General features: G+C 38.6%; 1 protein-coding gene across 1 annotated transcript; it reads right to left on the bottom strand.

The window, feature by feature from the left end:
• Positions 1 to 3,500: 3,500 nt before the first annotated feature.
• On the bottom strand, positions 3,501 to 14,548 carry LOC145785120 (peptidyl-prolyl cis-trans isomerase FKBP1A-like). Its single transcript, XM_082596822.1, has 5 exons — positions 14,530 to 14,548; positions 13,957 to 14,027; positions 12,979 to 13,023; positions 11,886 to 11,998; positions 3,501 to 3,970 (listed from the first exon to the last, which is right to left on the bottom strand). Exons 2-5 carry the CDS (start codon positions 13,991 to 13,993, stop codon positions 3,842 to 3,844), a joined length of 324 nt encoding a protein of 107 aa, XP_082452948.1. The 5' UTR covers positions 13,994 to 14,027; positions 14,530 to 14,548; the 3' UTR covers positions 3,501 to 3,841.
• Positions 14,549 to 21,735: the final 7,187 nt, after the last annotated feature.

Below are 21,735 nucleotides of genomic sequence, written 5' to 3'. Positions count from 1 at the left end.
AGAAAATAAAACGATGAATTAATACACAATCCTGATTAAATAAACTTCCAAATGTGAATTTTCTAAATTAATTTTAGTTGTCTGTCAGATCTAAACTTATTCCATATGCCATTGATCAAGAGAGCATGGAAACCGGAATTTCTGCTGACGGCAGAAAGTTTCTCCAAGTGGTCGTGTGAGGAAGCTTTAACGACATCCTCTTTAAGAAAAGCACACTCATCGTCTGCTTTAAAGACAAAGGACAACTTTTACTCGGACTTTCCAGGCACTTTTTTTAAAAAGTTGGCCTCAATTTCTTCATCTTCATTGAAGCATTCGATTTACCAATGTAATGCACAGGTCGGGTTTTCCCTTGCATGTTGCTATAGTAGGTTGCAGGTTGCACTACAAATAAATTTAAACTTCAATAGACCAATGGACAAATTATTTTTCCAGAGATTTGGACTATTAAAGAGTAAAATACACTTTGTTATCTATTTAATGACTACATATATCATCACTTAACAATGGCAGCTGAAGTGAAGTAAGTTGAGCCACCGGCTCAACTTACCTGTACATCACTGGCTCAACTTACCTCAAGGCCGCCATTAAAAGTTAAACGGGAATTTCTCCAGTCATATATGAGCTAGCAACCTCACTTTAATAGTTTCTTAATAAGCTAACATTAGTCATTACTGTTAAACATATCAATACTGGTGAATGCCACAGACATTTTGTAAAACTAAAAAAATCTTTTTTTTCAAAAAGTTCAAAAAACTTCCCAAAATCACTAAAAACAGTTTTTCTGGCTTTCTGCAAGACAAAGACCTATAATCTTTACAGAACAGCTCCATATAAGATAAACGGTCAGGTAGGTGGCAGTGGAAAGTTGATGCGATTTTTATTTTTCGAGTTACGGGGGGTGGCTCAACTTACCCACTGGCTCAACTTACCTCACCTTCCCCCTACGGTATTTAATATATCGAAAAAAAAAAACATTTTGTGATGCATGGTAGCCTAAGTTAGGCTATTAGGTGGGTCACCAAAATCTTAATATTTTGCCCCGTAAAGGTGCTTTTTTTTCAATTTTTGAATGTTTCTGACATCTAAACCAGTGGTTCTCAACCTTTTAACAGTGGGGGACCTGCAAAATTTTTAAAAAATGTTTGCGGACCGGCAACCAAAGATCGTAGTGAATAGAATGAATATTTGAAACGTTTTGTTAACCAAAGTTGTCACAAAAACATTCTCAACGGCACAGAATTAGGTCACCAAAAAGTTCACCTTTGTTATCAAACAATTTTATTTTGAGACATGTCAGTTTTACGGCTGTGCAATGTGCATGTTTCACAGTGCGATCACAATTTTACATCATGCTAATGACTCCACATTAAAATAAGCTTTGCAGAAAGTAAGATATTCTGCGGACCGGCAAAAAAATGACACGGACCGGCGGTTGAGAACCACTGATCTAAACCAATCAGAATATTTTGTGTAAAACATATTTGTAATACGGTACTTGAAAACTTTGTTTCTGTCAAATCAAGTTTGAGAGTCGTGATGACATTAACAGAGATCTTATGAGTTCAAAATTTTACTCCTTACCCTAAGAATCTTTCCTGCGATTAAAGTCAACACACCCCTTTTTGTACAAGCTGCCATTAAATTATTACAACCATGCAATATAGGCAGGGCCGGATTTAGGTGATGGGGGGCCCGGGGCACTGTAAGATCGGGGGTCCTGTGCAAAAAATTTTTCGCGCTTTAGGCGCGAATAACCACCTCTACAGTAGCATTTATTCAATATATCCAGCAATGCACAGCATTTTGCAGACACTTCTAAGGCTGAAAAAAAGCAACACAAAATCACATTTTTTCCACGTAGGGGGCCCTTCAAAAGTCGGGGGACCGGGACACTCTCTGCCCCCCCTAAATCGGGGCCTGATTATAGGCATGGCCTAAGCCTATTATACTTAGCTAAGGTTGTCTATTCCAAAGCAAAAGTTTGCAGCACTTGCTCGAGCGTATTCAATCAGGTTTACGCATTATCAGTGATAGGCCTAAATCAATCATAATCTACGCTTCAGATGCACATTGGTTCTCACTTATCGGGCACTCAGGCTTGAGTAAAATATAACCAGATTAAAACTTAACCTTTCTTTGGCAATAAACAAAATGTCTGCATAAATTATTCAAGTTCAGCAAATTTTGTATTTTATTTCAATGTAAAATCACCATTTTCATCAGCCACGCCACTGAACTTGAGGATATGGAATTCTATCTTCCTATCTGCACCAATGGCGCCTCAACCTGAGTGAAGTGCGGAGCTCGTGGCTTCTGCCTTCCATCTATGAGATAATCAAATAGAAAAAGTAGCCTAACATCTAAAATAACGGCCGAACACTTTCTTTTGAAACCTAGTTCAAAGACAAGATAATAATTTTGAATATTATTTAAGCCGAATGCCTTTTTTATTATCAAGATGTCAAGACTGAATTATTATTATTTTTTGTTATCAATTGTTTAGGACCACTAGAAAAAAATTCAATCGGTTAAAATCCAATTGTCCATATTGACACTTTCCCTTCATCATCATCGGCGCATGAGCAAAATGAGTGTTTTTCTTTCTAGGCTAGATTGGAGGGCAGGAAATTATCAGCCACTCAGCTGGCTCGTCATCCAGGACGCTCAGACCATGCGCATCGTGTAGAGGCCGTTGCATTACGCAGTGGTGGAGGGGGAAGGCACTTTAACATGCAGATATCCAATCCATGGACTTCTGTCCAATCCAACCACGAACCAATTAGATGTTACATTGTCTGTCCAATTGTTGACCATTTCAGCATTCAGCCAGAGAATTGATTATTACTTTGAACTTTATCTGGTAATTACAGAAAAAAGAACTATAGCAGAGGTGGGAATCAAACCCACGTCAATTTAATGATTACCACCGCCCTAACCGAATGCGCCAAGTCAACCGATGGCAAAGCATTGATTTAATTTAGCTAAAATTTGCGTTTTTCCTTTATTCTTCCTAAGGGAACGTTCAAATATTACGTAACGCCTTCGAGGGGGAGGAGGGGTTTATGCAAAACGTTACGTTAGCGTCACATCGGGGGGGAGGGGGTTCAAGCAAAACGTTACGTAACGCTTTCGACCACGGAATGGTAGTTTTTTGTGCTGAATTCGTAGTGAAAAAGCGTTACATGGGGGAGAGGGGGATTGAAAAAAGCGTTACGTTGGCGTTACATGGGGGAGGGTCAAAAATTCGGAAAAAAAGCGTTACGTAATATTTGAACGTTCCCTAAACGCAACCTTGATGACGTCATGAACAGCGTAGCTTCTGATTGGTTTGTGGTTTATTAGAAATCTGCTTGTTAAAGTGCCTACCGGTGGAGGGCCCTTCAATGGACACTTTCCATTGCAGTATCGATACAGGGAAATTTTACTGTACTTTCAAGAAAACCTTCAAATGCGCTTTTTCATCTTCACTTTGCTGTTCCATACAACGGCAGTCGACATCCGCAATTCAAAGTGTATTGAATGAAATGATTTCATTGTTGAAAATAGTAACTTACTTCATTTAACGGACTGTTGTCGATAGTGCTAAAACACACAATCAAATACGGTAGTGCAACTTAAAAAACGAGAAAGATCCATGATAATATTCACACTATTGCAAATCGTGGTATTACACATCTTCTGCAGATAGTCAATAAAAAACAGAAGAAAGATTTTTAACGTAAAACTGTCTCTATGGTTTTGCTTATAGCAGCTAATGAAAGATTATAAACTGATGCTACATAAGATTGTGTTCAGATCAGCTGCCAGGGAAAACTTTACATGAGCCTTGGTGGTCTATTTACTCAAAGCCAATAAGCTCCACATCGAAAATGAGTGTTGCATTTGGTGGAATAACTCCGGGACTCCCCCCAGCACCATATGCATAGTCAGGTGAGCAGATTAACTTTGCTCGTTGTCCTTTGCGCATCTGCAAAACGAAACATAATCAATATTATTAATCTTTTCTTCAATGCTTTCAAAATAAATAAATTCGGATTCTGAAACCTGAAACATAATGCTTTCACAACCGTAAACGCGGCTTCTGCATTACTCAAACAGAACGTTTGTTCCTTTTATTAAAAGATACCAAAACCCCATTCACACGGCGAAAATTGTAAATAAATGATACAGGTTTCTGAACAAGAAATGATTTTACAGCACTTGATAACTTGAATGCTGCAATTGTGAACTGCTTAACCCTTAAACCGCAATTACTGCATTAAATAATGTACTCTTCCATCCATACTCAGTTCTAAGTGAGAACATCTCTCAAGTAGCAGAACGTTTCAAATACTTTCAGTTTATCTCCAACCAGAGTGACTGTCTCTTCATGTCTTTGGTTTAACAACGTTTATATTTAAAGTCTTTTATTCTTCGGAATAGCCCGTTTCGGCGAGTGCCCTATTCGGCGAGAGCCCTTTTCGGCGAGTTCCCTATTCGGCGATTTTTTGAATTTTTTTTATCGGGTACCGTAGCCTAATTATCAATGCCGTTTTAGGGTTAGGGGCTAGAGGTTAGGGGGTTAAGGGTTAGGGGGTTAAGGGTTAGGGTGTTAAGGGTTAGGGTGTTAAGGGTTAGGGTGTTAAGGGTTAGGGTGTTAAGGGTTAGGGGGTTAAGGGTTAGGGAGTTAGGAGGTTAAGGGTTAGGGAGTTAAGAGGTAGGGGGTTAAGGGTTAGGAGGTTAAGGGTTAATGGATTAGGGGTTAAGGGATTAGGGGGTTAAGGGATTAGGGGGTTAAGGGATTAGGGGGTTAAGGGATTAGGGGGTTAAGGGATTAGGGGGTTAAGGGATTAGGGGGTTAAGAGCTAGGGGGTTAAGGGTTAGGGGGTTAAGGGTTAGGGGGTTAATGGTTAGGGGGTTAATGGTTAGGGGGTTAATGGTTAGGGGGTTAAGAGTTAGGGGGTTAAGAGTTAGGGGGTTAAGAGTTAGGGGGTTAAGGGTTAGGGGGTTAAGGGTTAGGGGGTTATTTGAACGTTTAGCGAGGTTAAAACGATGTAAAAGCGGCAATGATACACTGGTCAACAAGAAAATTTTACAAGCTAGACTAACAACCTATTTTGGGTAATTCAGGTGTGCTGAGCTCGAATCTGAAGTCAGAATTGTCCTATCACGTCAGGATTTCAAGATAATTACACTTTTGTTTCTTAGCAAAAAAATCAATTTTTCTACAGTTAATTGTCTCCAACAAAGAAACATAATGACGTAATAATATAACCTTTGGCTTCACGCTTTTGTGACATCATAACTGTCATAATCAGGGTTGCCATCAACATGGACCCAAAAATAAGGACAACCGAAAAATTAGATTAGCATTTAAAAAACGTTTTTGGACATACTTTGTATTTATATGAGCCGTGTCATATCACATCCCATACTTTTTGCAAGAAACAATCTGCTCCAGCAACTCCTTGTTATGAGAAATTGCTTCATGGATATCACTGCAGCTCAGATATAGGTTTATCTTTACTTGTAGCTGAGATTTGACTGTCATTTTAATAAGTCTGTTCCTTTCCTTGGTCCACTGCGCCGAAACAAGAGAGAACAGTCTTTCCACAAACGCATTGCTGACCGGTAAGGAAAAAATGATGCTAACCAGCATGTAGAGCAGTGGAAAAGAATTGTTTCTGGTAAAGATCTTCATCCACTTGGCAGGTTCATCCTTGCTAACACATCATCTGGAATCTTCTTGAGCAAAGCGTTAACAGCCGAGACCTCATCGAACAGCTCATCTTTCATTGCCATTAGTGGATCAACTTGCTTCGCCAACCCCTTGACTTCCTCGTACTCGATTGCTTGATCTTTCAGGAGAGTCCAGTTGATGTGCGTTGGGTGCTTCTGAAATCGATACCACTTGTTGATATATTCCAAAGTAATAGTGTTGAACTCCTGGAAGCTCGCTTTGACAACCTTAGCATGCTCTTCATCGACTGTTCTTAGTAGGTCGTCTGTTGTTGCCCTGAAAAACCCTGAACACTGGCGTTGCAATATTTTGATCCTGAATGATTCAATTATCTCTGCCAGTTCTGGAAAAAATACAGTTGACTTTTGCAGGAGTCACAGTGGTTTATTGAAGAGCAATAGAGCGCTGTGGAGGAATGATACGATGATCAGTGACTCTTCTGATTTAAAGAAATCCTCCAATATTCTTGGTGGATGATTCAGCGAAAGAAAACGCGCTTTGAGTGGTTCCCAGAGATCGATCATTTGCTCCAGTACAGCATCAAGTGTGGTCCATCGAGTCGGCGTGTGAGTTGGCAGAGTCGAGTAGTTGCTATCAAGCTCCTCGCAGAAATGCTTGAGCCTCATCGTTCTACCAGTTTGGCTTTTGAAGTGGCTACCAATCTTCAGTACGATTGCTTCTATGTCAAGTGTGAGGTGCTCTGATCCCTTCTCTGCTGCATTATGCAAAATATGACCAGGGCAGCAGACTAAGATCAGATGCAATGTTTGCTTTTTGAGACGAGAGAAGACGTTGTTTTTTTCACTATGCTGTGATCCTCCAAAATTCACTGGTGCATTATCAGCACAAAAGGATGACAGCTGTTTCATGTCTAGGCCATTCTCTTGAATAGAGGAGAGAATAAAGTTCATGATCTGTGCCGAGGTCTCGCCTGGCATCAATCACAGGTCAAGAAGACGCACTCGCACTCCAACTTTGGTGTTGAAGAATCTGATGACTAGAGGAAACTAATTAGACTAATTTTAGAATATTATGCAACACCGGATACCAGAGGAAAACGATTGAAGTTCTGTAATTGTTGAAAATAAGACAAAATAAGGACGCAGGTCGAAAATAAGGACATTTCTTAGAAATAAGGACATTTAAGTTTTCTAAGACCTGGCCCTTCAAAATAAGGACAAATCTTAGAAATAAGGACGGTATGGCAACCCTGCCTATAGAAATATATTCATGTAGTAGAGCGTCTCATACGAACTCGCCACACGACTAATCCATCCCGAGTAGAAATAATTGCTCAGATAAAGTAAAGTTCCATCTGGCTGCAACCTGTGTTTAGGATGCATGGCAAATGTCCTGTGGAGATGTGTTAATATCAAGAGTACCGTAGTAGAGCGCTGTCTCGCACCTCATCTCCACACACGCATTAACAAAACAACATATTTTTCTGTTCAATATAACATTTTGTGTGAAAAGCATTGCCTTACCTGCCAAGCTGATACAATCTGCAGACTTTACTAGGAATAGCACCTAAATGAACGGGCGCCACAGTGCTCCGCAGCTAAATATCTAGACGCCACAGTGAGCGCGCCTATCTGACCGGCGCCTAACTGTCTGCGCCTACAAGACGTGGACCCTCCCTGATCACCTACTGAAGTTTACATTACTGTTGACTGCTTTTGATTGTTTACGTTCTTGTTGAATGGTCGATAAATGTTTTATCCTTATTGACTTTTTATGATTGCTTTAGCGCTCGAATTTTTGCTATATGCTGAAAATGGCAAAATTTGGTTTATGTCGGTATCTCAGAAACGTGATGTGATAGAGAAAATCTGACTTCATATTTGAAATCAGCCCCCCAAATTCAGCTAAGAACACAGTTCTGTATCAAAAAAATTTTTTTTTTGTTGACCAGTGAATTATGCAACGTAAGTGTGAATCGCACAGAAAGGAAACATTTTAAATAGAATCACCGCAATGGTGATTTAACATCACCCGCAATTGCTCCAGTTCGGTCGAAATTACATGAAATCCAGATCGCTAAGAATTTTGTTTCGGTTATTGCGTGTGTACAGACTGCGTGCTTGGTGGACGAAAAAACATAAATTATCGTTTCGAACGCAATGAAACGCCAAGCGAATGTAAGGTCTGACATCATTTATACATTGTGGAGTGGTTCGAAGGACGCAGTCTGTATGACGTCATACCCAGTGTTGGGCGCGATAACTCATTTTTCAGCTAAGCGATAACGATAATCGATAAACGCAAAATGCCTAAAGCGATAACGATAAATCAAAAAAAAGTTAAGCGATAACGATAAATTATCGCCGATAATGTCCGATAACAATAAATTTTTTTTTTTCTTGATTAGCGCTGCCCCATCCCATGCAGCACAAACTGTTTTCATCAACATGCCGAAAAATCAAACATAATATACTGTAAAGGGACAAAACTTTTTGTAAGTTATGCATAAATAGAATCGCAATAGCGGCAGTGGGTATCGAATCTTCAACCTCTTGATCCAGAATCAAACCACTGAGGTAACCGCTGTGCTTATAATTATACTTTTAAATACCAGTTGGATGCTTTTATCAATTGAATTACACTGCCGCTTACGTGCAGTAGGCAAAATAATTAAATCAAATGAAAATACCATAAAAAATTCCAAACTTTGTATTTTGCTTTCTGCTTAAAGGGCTGTTTACAGCAATGTCAGCAATAATTGAAAAAATTCCCAAAAACGCAAAATGCTTGAAAATTTATCAGTAATCGCGTTATTGGTAGTAAAAATGTGCATACTGTGAAATCCATCAAGCTTGTCAAATTAGTCGTGTTTGTTTAAGAACAATAACATAATTATCGTAATTTACTGATAATTTTTTTTTGTTTTCTTTGTGAACACCATCATTAAAGCAATGGCAGAACGCTGAGTTGTTGAGATAAGAATTACAATGTAGGCACTGTAATAGTGGAAATAAAAATATTTGATTGAGGTAGACTATGTCGCATAGGTAGGCTACAGTAAATGAGAAAGGTTATACTGTATTTAGCATAATTTTACCACGCAACTCGATCCGCCTATTGTCATGCAAAAACTACTCATCATCATCATCGGCCATGCCTGAATAAGGCGTCGGCTACCGTGAGTCTCCACAACGATCGATTGTCCATACTTCTAATTAGGTTTTCAAAATTTTGGTTTGTCCATGTTGAAAGATTTTTGAAGATTTCTAAACGTGGACGTCCCCGGTGCCTCTGACCAGGAAATCGCCCCATCATTACCGAGTGTTCAATTCCGCGTTTGCGGTAGACATGCCCGATAAATGTCATTTGCCTTTTTTTGATAGTTGTGATGAGGACGCCAGGGGTGCACCCAGAGCGTCTCCACACTTCTTCGTTAGTGATTTTATCCATCCAGTTAATTCCCATCATTCTAAGAATTAACCAAATTTCAGCACTGCTGATCTTCTTCTCTATCTTCGGGCATACAGTCCAGGATTCACAGCCATATAGCAGAACTGACCAAATGTACACATGTAAAATTCTTATTCTAGTGTTTAGAGAGATTGAATTAGATTTCAGTATTTTGTCCATTTTGATGAAAGCTTGTTTGGATTGTGCAATTCTTGATTTTACGTCGCTCCAGCATCGACCATTCGAAGTGACCATAGAACCCAGATAGTTGAAACTATTTACTTGTGAGACTGTTGTATTTTGTATGCAAAAAATGCAAAAAGTAAAAAATGCAAAAAGTACTACAAGATGCAAAAAATGTGATGTCGGTCTGCATGTTAAATGCTTCAAGCAATATCATATTCCGCAATGACTTGTTTCAGTGATGTTGTGTTACTTTGCTAATTTTCATCTTCATATTTTTTGAACTTTCATTTCAATAAAATGCTCGATGACAATAATGACATGAACAAGACATTTCCCATTTATCACTTTGAGCGATAAGTAAAAAGTAATAATGCTTAAGCATTACGCACAAGAAACTTGTGAAATTTGATAACGGATTTGTCTAGCGTCTTATATATAGGACAACTTTTTTCTCAAAAAGTACAAACACAATTAGGAAAAAAATAATTGTGATATGTTTTTTAGGTCATAATTATGCAACATTTAAATTTTCCGAAAATTTTTTTTAAGTACTTTCACTTTCGGCACAAATATGGGTTAACTTTTTAAGTTAAATGGCACTTACGCATTCGGTTATTATTTTTGGATTAAAGTTATATCGCCAAGCTAGAAAAAAATCGATCTTACAGTCTATAACCGATCTTGTGTTGTTATTGTGTGTGAATTTTGTCTTTTAATCTGAGTTTGTGACGTAACCGCACGTCTCAAGGCAAGTTCTTGCAATTCTAGTTAATCTACTCATCTAAAGATTTAATGCGCTTAAAACAGTAAGTTTCATGTTTTGACGAGAGAGATATTTTTTGACAAAAGAGATTATTTTTTTTACGACAATTACTAAAAACTAACACTTCCAATGAAAAAAGAAAACACAAGAATAAAATAGTTGATCGTGAGATGGCGCGAAAGACCATGTTTTTGATGTAAAAGCGGCCTCGCATTGCGACACTTTCACAAACCACTTGCCAATTTCTTTCACTTCGCTTCAAAAGAAGTTGTTCCGCCTTGCCCTTTGCGCTTACATTTTAATTGTATAATTCACTCGCGACTGCCCATTGCAGCAAAACAACAAGAGACTTGTTGCATGCATTTCATTGCATTGCAATTTGTAACTGTAAAAATTATGGTGTTGTCAAGGCCGTTGCTGCAGGGGGGCATGCCCCATTGCCCCCTCCCCTGATAACGACCTGTGCACACACACTTCAGGCACTGAAGAAGAACTGATTTTAATTTTAGTTTCATTAACTATGTGGCTAGTAAAAATATTACTTTTCATGATCTTTCCACTTGTGTGTTGATCCAAAATAAAATTTATCGGCGATTAATTATCGGCGATAATCAAATATTGCCTTTGGCGATAACGATAAACGATAACTGAAAAAATAATTGAGCGAAAAGCGATAAAAATTTATCGCCGATGAATTATCGCCGATAATGCCCATCACTGGTCATACCCAAGTGACATAAGAAAGTAATGACTTCTTTCCCGATTGACATAAGTTTTGGTTACTTATTTTGTTTTATGATAAGTTAGCATGGTTAGCAGGCATCGCAAGTATCGTGAAACCGAATCTTTAACGCATGTTCCTATGGATCTTTTTGTTGAAATTTTAAGAAAAAATTGCACTTTTGTTTGACGGCCAAAAGAGTATGTGACTTCCCCCTGTGTTGCTCATAGATTAGATGTTTGTACGATTAATTGCGAAAAGTCAGACGTTCACTTTAAGTCTATTAGTACCCTGCCAAATTTTTAAAATTGTTTTCAAGATTTTATTTCGAATTTGCTCATGGAAGTGAGAAATTTATTAGGACCTGTTTAACTACTGTTACAAGATTTTGTTGTGTAACTGGTGACATTGGTTTTCTGATATATTTATAAGTTATTGATGAAAAAATCATCAATAACTATGAGCTTCAACAATAACTATAAGCATTAACAATATAACATAATGAGCAATAACAATAACTATGAGCTTCAGCAAAAATCAGGAATAACTATGAGCAATGCTAGAGCTTTGATAGGAGCTAGAGATTGAACTTTGTTTCAATAGAACTGCAAGTACTACACCTGAACAGCGCAGCTTTAACACTAGACATAAGAAATAACCACAACTGGCGCCATTTGAACCAGGTTATTGAAGATTTGAGCAACCTTACGGCATATCTTTGCTTCACAAAAATATCGACATGTTGGTAGCTGGGTTTTTTTTTTCGCTGAGACTTTTCAGTCATTTGTCCGAAATGACTTGAAAAAAATTCGATCATTTTTTCTGATGAAAATATTTCTTTTCTAGTAGATGATACAAACCAAAATTTGCAATTCCTGACTAACTACAACATTAATTTTCGCTGAGAAACGTTATTTTTTTCTGACAATTTGACCGAATTGACTACATATTTTTTCGGACATTTTGACCGAATTGACTATATTTTTTTCGGACATTTTGCTAAAACATCGGTCAATGACCGAAAAAAAAACCCAGGTTGGTAGAGATATGTTAGAGTGAAAGTTGAAAACGATTTGAACTACCTGAGCAACTCCTTCATCCCAACCTTTGATAACTTGACCAACGCCCAGCTTAAATCTGAATGGCTTTCCTCTATCACGTGACGAATCAAACTTTTTCCCATCAGTGAGGGTACCTAATTGAAGCAGAGAAACTATCTTGATGTACAGACTGAAATGCAGATACACGTACAATCGTACATAAACAATTGCGTTGCAGGCTTCTAAGCCCTTTAGCTTTCAGCGACCAACCATGACCTATCAGAGTTTTTTGGTGGCCAAATTCACGTGCCTGTCAGTCAAAATAACTAATCGGTTAAAATTGGTGTTTTTAAAAATCCATTAATTAATGCCATGTTTTTACGGTTCACCAAGGTAAGAAAAAAGCAAACAGGCCCTGAAAGATACTGTATTTGCAGTTGTATTTAAATATTCTGCTTCGCAAATAGGTGCAGAACTAGCCTTCGAGTTTTTTTTATAGATCGATGGTCAGCATTTTTGCGAAACTTTTTTTAGCAATATTTCTAGTCGGCATGTGAAAAGCTTTGAAAAAAAGTTGCAAATTCGTGTCAAAAGATATGAGTTTCAAATTCAAACGGGAGCGGTGAAAAAGCTCCAAATACCAACTGTTGAAGCCGGCGACCAAACATGGCCTACTGGGCGGTAGTTTCGAAGGTCATTTGACGACATCTCGGCAGCCATGGCCATCGGGAGCTGGGTGCACTACTATTTAGAACCGGATTTATAGCATCCGTAAAAAATGCGACATATACCACTAACTTTCATCCAAGCTACAACAAACTATACATTGCCGGAAAGATCATGGGATCAAGCTGTCCAAAAGCATTACTATTTTTTAACTTGGTCAAAGTATTAAATAGTTGCAGCCTTTTAAATTTGATTAAAAATGTACTGACTATCTACACAAAAATCCTTAAAACTAACCAAGAGATGGAGAGAATGGTATCAACTTCATTGAGGTTAATTAACCTTCTTTAAGAGATCCCATGGAAAAACTATATCATACATAAATTATCATATATATACCTCATTAAGAAAAAGCATAGAGCGTAGGCTACTACATCTAGCTTTGTAATAACATTCATACCAGGCATACCTGTATAATGAACAGTAACAGTTTGTCCTCTCTTTGGGCTTTCACCTAAATTAAAAAGAACTTGAAATTAAAACTAATGACACAATTTGGATACCGGCAAAATGATTACACAATCGGAATGAACATTAATTTAGCACTTCAAGTTTCTCAGTTTTTATAAAGAATCAGTTTTTGTTTTTTAGGCCATTTCATAAGTGTTACTTTGATAATTATGGTACTGTTTCAAATTTTTCTCTGTGAGCTTATTCCTTTTAGGGCAGCTGCAGTAATTGTCAAAGTACAAACTCTCTAGGGTACATGCCAGGCTGTTTGGTGGGCACGCCCAAGATCACCATGTCGCCATCATTTTTTTAAAAAGTTGCCCAAATAATTAACACCTGCTCTGGACATCATCACTGTTCAGCTCTACTACTTCAATTTGTTCTCATTTTTATCGAAAGTCATAACTTTAGTCATCCATCGCAACGTTGTCAACCATTAACTTTCAGCTTGTGTCTTGCCCATGTTTCCAATCCTGTCTCACACAAATAAAGAAGACTGATAGTTAAACCACTAATTGCCAATAAATTTTGCTTTTTCTCGTGTTGTACTTGTCAAGTCTATCGTTGGATTATGCTGTCGACACAAGATACCTGCCGGTAGAAGGAACTACAGACCCGGACTACAGAGCACAAAAAATGTTAGTTGACCCAAGTACATCCATTAGAGTGAAGGACAAGAAAGGGCTTAAAGTAGAACCTTGATGACCTACGTACTCAAACATGTAAGTGTCTCTGATGGTTAACAAATGCTGCGACAGCTGTTTTTATGTCTTTGAGATGGTAACAACATACTTTTCTGGAAAGTTCTAAACTACTAGGAATAACCTATTAAAACTTTGTCAGTCCAAGGATGCAGATTCAAAACCAACCAACCGACCAAGGATAGAGCTTTCAAATCATTTTATCCCCAAGTTACTTGTCGCACAAATTCACTTACCATTTGAATCAGTTATAATTTCTATATCCACACCCATTTTTCAAATTGGCTTCTTGAAATTTGTAGTTAAACTAAAAACAGAGCTTTTGCGTTATTAAGACAAAAAAGCAGTTTTGTTATAACTATGGGCCATATTACCAAAAAAGCTATTTAGGCTACTCCTTTCCATGAAGATGAATCAGGACAAGTTATAATCATTTTGACAATAACTCTGACATTGCTTATTGTAATTATTTACCAGTAATTTATTACTATATACAGTTAATTATTTAGAGATGTAGTATTAGGTTATTTTCTGATGAGGACATAGGAGTTTGCTTCAAACATGACCTTTGTCGAATTTAACGTATTAGCCTACTGTATTACAGTAGGCCTATAGTAAAAATTGAATGTGACTGTTCACCAGGTATTTAGTTAAATAACATGCTATACGGTACGTTCTTCTGGTGCAAACCAAGCTAAAGTATCACAAGATGTACATATTTCAGCTTAGTTTGTACCAGAAAGATGAATATCATGTTATTTAACTGTGCTATTGTGTTGTGAATTACGGTATGCTATTCAATACTGTACAAAATTATTCTTTTTAATCCAACTAAGTTGTTGTCTGTCAATAGTATTCCAAAATTACTTCTCTACCAAAGCTATACGTTTCTAGTTGTGGTACCAAAAATCAGGTTCTCACTGTCTGTCGAAAGTTGTGGCAGCACAAACCCCACCCAACTAAACTAACTCTGCAAGTTTGATAATTATGGTAAACCATCACACATGACCATAGAGATAGAATTAAGAAGAAATTATAATTTCTCGTTTCTGAAACGCACACTTTTTTTTCCTTCAAGCCATGCTTCTCTTCCTTTTTATTTTATGGTCACGATTTATCGTTTGCTTTGCTGATCGGAGCGGGTCCCACGAATTACCCATAAGCCCCATAAGTACCCATAAGTACCCATAAGCACCATAAGTCGCGTCGAATTACCCATAAGTCGCGTCGAATTACCCATAAGCCCCATAAGTCGCGTCGAATTACCCATAAGCCCCATAAGTAGCGTCGAATTACCCATAAGCCCCATAAGTCGCGTCGAATTACCCATAAGCCCCATAAGTCGCGTCGAATTACCCATAAGCCCCATAAGTCGCGTCGAATTGCCCATAAGCCCCGTAAGTCGCGTCGAATTACCCATAAGCCCCATAAGTCGCGTCGAATTACCCATAGGCACCATAAGTAGCATTGAATTACATAGAAGTAACGTCGAATTACCCATAAGCCTGTATAGTGTAGTCTATAGCCGTCTAGAAGCCTAGTAGTCGGCTGCATAGCCGAGTGGTGAGGAGCACTGGCTGGACGTTCCAAAATATAGTTCGACACCGCTCAGAGCAGGACACTTGAAGGCATGCCTAAAGGTGGACACGAAGATTGGCTTCGTTGCCTTCCCGTCCGCTTATGTGTAATCTGCAGTTTGCTGCAGCAGATGGAGTGTTTTGTCCGATAAAACACCTTAACATTGGACAATTTTCCCTATGAACCAGGTGACTGCAGCATAGCAATCGTTCTCGCACTCAGCTGGAGACTTAATTCTTGCTTTGAACTTGATAATAAAGAAAAAAAAGAATAATGGCAAGGGTGGGAATCAAACCCGTGTCACCAAATTCAATAGCCTTTGCCTTAACCACTCAGCCACGCAAGAGCTCGTGAAATCTTCGCTTAATTTGTTTATATGGGTAATGTTTCGAGAACGCTCACAATATTATCAGTTTAATTTGTTTTTATTTCTGACCATCACAACGAAAAAACAATACACGACAAACTTAGCACAGATCTATAAAAGGTAGAAGCGACAAAACGCGGACGTTATAACGTGCACAATACCAAAGCCTGCAGACTACATATACGCTGACATGAGGCGTAAGTAATTCCACGTTGCTTATGGGTAATTCGACGCGACTTATGGGTAGGGTTGCCAGATGCTCACTATTTTAGTGAACAAATCACTATTTTAAGAAAATGTTCACTGTAAACTATTTTGCTAATAGTGATAGTGAACATGTTCACTATTTTGACAATTAATTTTTGTCTACAATTCTGTCAATATATTTTAGCCAATAGCCATGGATTAACCAGTGACTGTACACTTCTGCTGCTTAGAAAGTAAAAGCACATGAGTCTGGTGCTTTGAGGAAAAACCCCTAATATGCTACCCCAGTGTAATTTCGCCAAAGCCAGGCTTGGCCAGCACGAAGTCCAACAGTGGAGTGTACACTGTACAGCCTAGGTAGCTGACAAACTGAAAGCCACTAGCCTGAGCAACTAACAGCCTAGAAGTTTGGCCGTTTAACTGTTTGTTTATAGAGTGTGTAGGCCAGCTACTCAATCATGTGTGATATGGCTAATAAGTTAAGAATTAAGATCATCGCTGGAAAAGTGGACTAACTTCTTTCAGAAAGAAACTGTACCTAAATTGTTAAAATTTGTCCAGTAAACAATGTCTATCCCTGTATTTAATGCCAATGTTGAGAGAATTTTCAGTGTTATGGGTAACATATGGACAGATGAGCGCAGTGGCGTAGCCAAGGGGGAGTGTTTTGGGGGTTACTACCCCCCCCCTTTGTCACGCGTGTGACATATTGAGAATGATGCTTTCAGTCTCTATGCCTCAAAACAAAGTTTGCCTAATTTTAAACAAAACTGCATTAAAAGAGCGAGTTTTGCCAATACCAAACATTTAAATATCTCAGCTGGGAATTAGCAACAAGAAAACATAGAGACATAGCTCTATTACCGAAAAATGCCCAAGAAATAATGATCTTATCCTTTTGCTATGCCACCAGACAGCACCATTTTACAGGAATATTTATACCCACAATTTGGTTGAAAATGCTCTCAGAATGCACCAAATTCAAAGTCATTTTTCAAAATTTTCTGGGGGAGGCCCCCCAGACCCCTCGCCATTGGGTGTCGCCTTTGGCGAAGACGCCGTCGGGCCTCGCCCGCCGGCCGTCAACCCCTCCCTCTTTCACAATTCCTGGCTACGCCACTGCTTTGAGAACATTGAGGATGCGGTCACGCGCTTTCAAAATGTTCACTATTTTGAGGAAAAATATCTGGCAACCCTACTTATGGGGCATTTGGGTAATTCGACGCGACTTATGGAGCTTATGGGTAATTCGACTCGGGTCGAATTACCCATAAGTCGCGTCGAATTACCCATAAGCAACGTGGAATTACTTACGCTTTCATGTCAGCGTATATGTAATCTGCAAGTCGCTGTTGCGACTTGCGATCGTGTAACTTGTTTGTTTGTTTGTCTTAAACTGATTGTCCTGCTTTGGTATTATGCACGTTATAACGTCCGCGTTTTGTCGCTTCTACCATTTATAGACCTATGAACCAGGTGACTGCAGCATAGCAATCGTTCTCGCACTCAGCTAGAGACTTAATTCTTGCTTTGAACTTGATAATTAAAGAAAAAAAAGAATAATGGCAAGGGTGGGAATCAAACCCGTGTCACCAAATTCAATAGCCTTTGCCTTAACCACTCAGCCACGCAAGAGCTCATGAAACCTTCGCTTAATTTGTTTATATGTGTAATGTTTCGAGAACGTTCACAATATTATCAGTTTAGTTTGTTTTTATTTCTGACCATCACAACGAAAAAACTATATACGACAAACTTAGCAGAGGTCTATAAAAGGTAGAAGCGACAAAACGCGGACGTTATAACGTGCATGATACCAAAGCAGGACAATCAGTTTAAGTGACACGATCGCAAGTCGCAACAGCGACTTGCAGATTGCATATACGCTGACATGAAGGCGTAAGTAATTCCACGTTGCTTATGGGTAATTCGACGCGACTTATGGGTAATTCGACGCGAGTCGAATTACCCATAAGCCCCATAAGTCGTGTCGAATTACCCATAAGCAACGTGGAATTACTTACGCCTCATGTCAGCGTATATGTAATCTGCAGGCTTTGGTATTGTGCACGTTATAACGTCCGCGTTTTGTCGCTTCTACCTTTTATAGATCTGTGCTAAGTTTGTCGTGTATTGTTTTTCGTTGTGATGGTCAGAAATAAAAACAAATTAAACTGATAATATTGTGAGCGTTCTCGAAACATTACACATATAAACAAATTAAGCGAAGATTTCACGAGCTCTTGCGTGGCTGAGTGGTTAAGGCAAAGGCTATTGAATTTGGTGACACGGGTTTGATTCCCACCCTTGCCATTATTCTTTTTTTTCTTTAATTATCAAGTTTAAAGCAAGAATTAAGTCTTTGGCTGAGTGCGAGAACGATTGCTATGCTGCAGTCACCTGGTTCATAGGGAAAATTGTCCAATGTTAAGGTATTTTATCGGACAAAACACTCCATCTGCTGCAGCAAACTGCAGATTACACATAAGCGGACGGGAAGGCAACGAAGCCAATCTTTGTGTCCACCTTTAGGCATGCCTTCAAGTGTCCTGCTCTTGAGCGGTGTAGAACTATATTTTGGAACGCCCAGCCAGTGCTCCTCACCACTCGGCTATGCAACCGACTACTAGGCTTCTAGACGGCTATAGACTACACTCTACACTATAGGCTACAGGCTTATGGGTAATTTGACGTTACTTCTAGGTAATTCAATGCTACTTATGGTGCCTATGGGTAATTCGACGCGACTTATGGGGCTTATGGGTAATTCGACACGACTTACGGGGCTTATGGGTAATTCGACGCGACTTATGGGGCTTATGGGTAATTCGACGCGACTTATGGGGCGTATGGGTAATTCGACGCGACTTATGGGTACTTATGGGTAATTCGACGCGACTTATGGGTACTTATGGGTAATTCGACGCGACTTATGGGGCTTATGGGTACTTATGGTGCTTATGGGTACTTATGGGTAATTCGTGGGACCGATCGGAGCTGCCAGATGATCAATATAATTTGTCAAACAATATTTCAGTTCAGTTGTTTTTATTTCTGACCATCACAGCAAAAACAATACACGTCAACACAGCCAAATATGACATTCACTCAAGTTTACCGTATTTTGGCATAGGTTTTAATTTTTTCAATACGAAAGCCGTAACTTATATCAAAATCTATGGCAAATTAAGATTTATTTAAAAAATATTTTTGAATTAAAAAAACTGCTTCAAAAGAGTTGAGTTAGTTGTCACGAAGCGTAAATCTTATAGCGCATATATATTAAGCGTATATATTATTATCACACCGGCATGGCAAGCTGTTTGTGTAAATAGAGCGTCTTTAAATGTCGCAAAGCTTGAAAAGGGTTTCTGCAATTGATAATTAATTAATAAGGTTCTCAAAGTCTGCATAAAATAGATAGGTTAAAAAACCGTCTCTGCTTAAACAGAGTAGCTATTTATGTGTTTAATAAATGTTGACCTACCTAATTTTTAGTGCTGTTTGTTTAAATAAGTCTAGGCTATCTATTTTATTCAGATAATGAAAACCTCATGGGCTATCACTCGCAGTAACTTTTCTCAAGCATTGCGGAGTCTGCAGACGTTGAATCAATGCAAAAAGCGATTGATTTGCTGCCTAGGTTATTAGATTCTAATGTTGTGCATGCATGTGTCTGTTGTGGTATCTAGATTGCTATTTTATTCGTATTCTTTGTGGGTTTTTTTGCCTGCCTTGCTATGAGCTAAACCCATGAAGATGTGTTCCCCTTACGACCATCAGCACTGTTGATAACAAACCATAGCCGATCTTCATAGCAAATGTTTATTTATACTGTACAATTCTTGAAAATATCAGCCAAAGCTATTTATTATGGGCTGTTGTTTTTTGTTTGTAACATTTTCTTTTATTTTCCTTTCTATCTTAAATTTTTCTGAAGTTGTTGCGACCGTGCCAAATTCTTCAACTAATAACTTACTTCGGTCACAAGCACGTTTTGTCACTTCTACCCTTTTCTCGACCTTTGCTATGTTGACGTGTACCGGTATTGTTTTTGTTGTGATGGTCACAAATAAAAACAACTCAACTGTTATGTCAAACTGAATAAAAAGTCAAAACAACTTTCTCTCTCATGTAGCCTAATTCACTGCTTTAATTTCAAAAACACCAACTTAGTTCAAAACATTGGTGTTTTGCAATGCTAGTCGCTGTTGCCCCAAAAGGGACTCATTAACGTGTTTCGGGGGTGGCTGAGATGGTGCTCACACGGCACTGCCTGTCGTAATTTCTGCAAAATCAAACGTCTGAAAGTAGTCTACCCAACTGCTTCACTAAAAAGTGCAAACAAGCGATTTTCTGAGGTAAATTTACTTGTACAAACAAACCATAAACTGGGCAGCTTGCTGGAAACACACGCAAAATACATCACTTTGCAATCGCTGAAATTGGCGTGGTCTACCTGTTCGAAGTCGAGATAGCCTACTGCAGAGTCGCACTTGGGTATTTTTGGTTCGATGGTAAGCTGACGTCATAATTAAAAAAAAAAAAAAACGTTAAAATTGAACTTATTTTACATTCAACAGCTTTTGATTTGCCTATTCTTAGAGGCATAGCCGCACGAGACCAAACCATTTTGGGGGGGCAGAACGTAAATTTGCCCAAATGTGCACGCTTTTACAGAAATTGCCCAAATATAATGTATGCGGTGCATGATAACAGTGAAAAACTGACATAACAAGATCACCAGCAGTGGCGTAGCCAGGAATTTTGAAAGGGGGGGGGGGTTTGATGACGTGTTTCGCTTATGGCGACATCCATTGGCGGGGGGTCTCCCCCATAAAATTTTGAAAAATTACTTTGAATTTGGTGCATTCTGAGAATATTTTCAACAAAAATGTGGGTATGAATATTCCTGTAAAATGGTGCTGTCCGGTGGCATAGCAAAAGGATAAGATCATGTTTTCTTCGGCATTTTTCGGAAATAAAGCTACAAGTCTCTATGTTTTCTTGTTGCTAATTCCTGGCTGAGATATTTGAATGTTTGGGGGAAGGTGGGGTTAGTTGAGTCAGTGGGTTGGTTGAGTCACCATTGTTTTCTGACTAACCAAGCATGACTTCGTGAAGATTAATTGCTTGAAATAATAAGCATTATGGGTAACTGCGTCCATCTTGTTTTAGCAGCTGTGTAAGTTATACAGGTTATACAGTCATCAAAATGCCATTTTTTGGACTAAAAAGTAAATATTTTCAGCTCAAAGTTGATTAGGATGCTGAAGCTATGATAGGCGTAAGCGAAGATAGCGTCGAAGTTTCATATAGTTTATAGCTATCTTATGCACAGTGCATTTATGTAAAACTGATAAAGTTTTACGTATAGATAATACTTTCAATAATTGTCACGAGGAAGGATTGGGGTTGGTTGAGTCAATAGCTGCGGGACTAGTTGAGGCAGTGACTCAACTAACCCTACCTCAAGTTGCAGGCTGCTGAAATCTTACTTCTGAATTTTATTGCTAAACGCGCATTATTAATTCAGTTACTTGGACAAAATGAGCTATTATTTGATTATTACTTTTCTGTTTAGCTTTAAAATATTTTCAAATTAAGTCTTAAAAATTATAAAAAAAACTGGTCGTGGACAATGGCTTATGGAGACTTTTGAAGCTGGTTTGAAGTTAGTGCAAGATGGTATGTCGTTAAGAAAGGCAGCAGAAAGAGTTGGTGTGGACAAAGAAACGTTTCGTAGATGTTTGAAGAAGATAAATGAAACTGGAGCTGATGCTTCTAAAGTAAAGATGGGATGCTCAAACCACAAACAAGGCATGAAACAAGTTGGGTCTATTGTTTTTAGGGATAGAGGAGA

This window comes from Aplidium turbinatum, chromosome 16 (assembly GCF_918807975.1).
Source record: "Aplidium turbinatum chromosome 16, kaAplTurb1.1, whole genome shotgun sequence".
NCBI classification, from domain to species: Eukaryota; Metazoa; Chordata; class Ascidiacea; order Aplousobranchia; family Polyclinidae; genus Aplidium; species Aplidium turbinatum.
The sequence above is the reverse complement of the archived record's forward strand: the minus strand, read 5'-3'. Positions and strand labels throughout refer to the sequence as shown.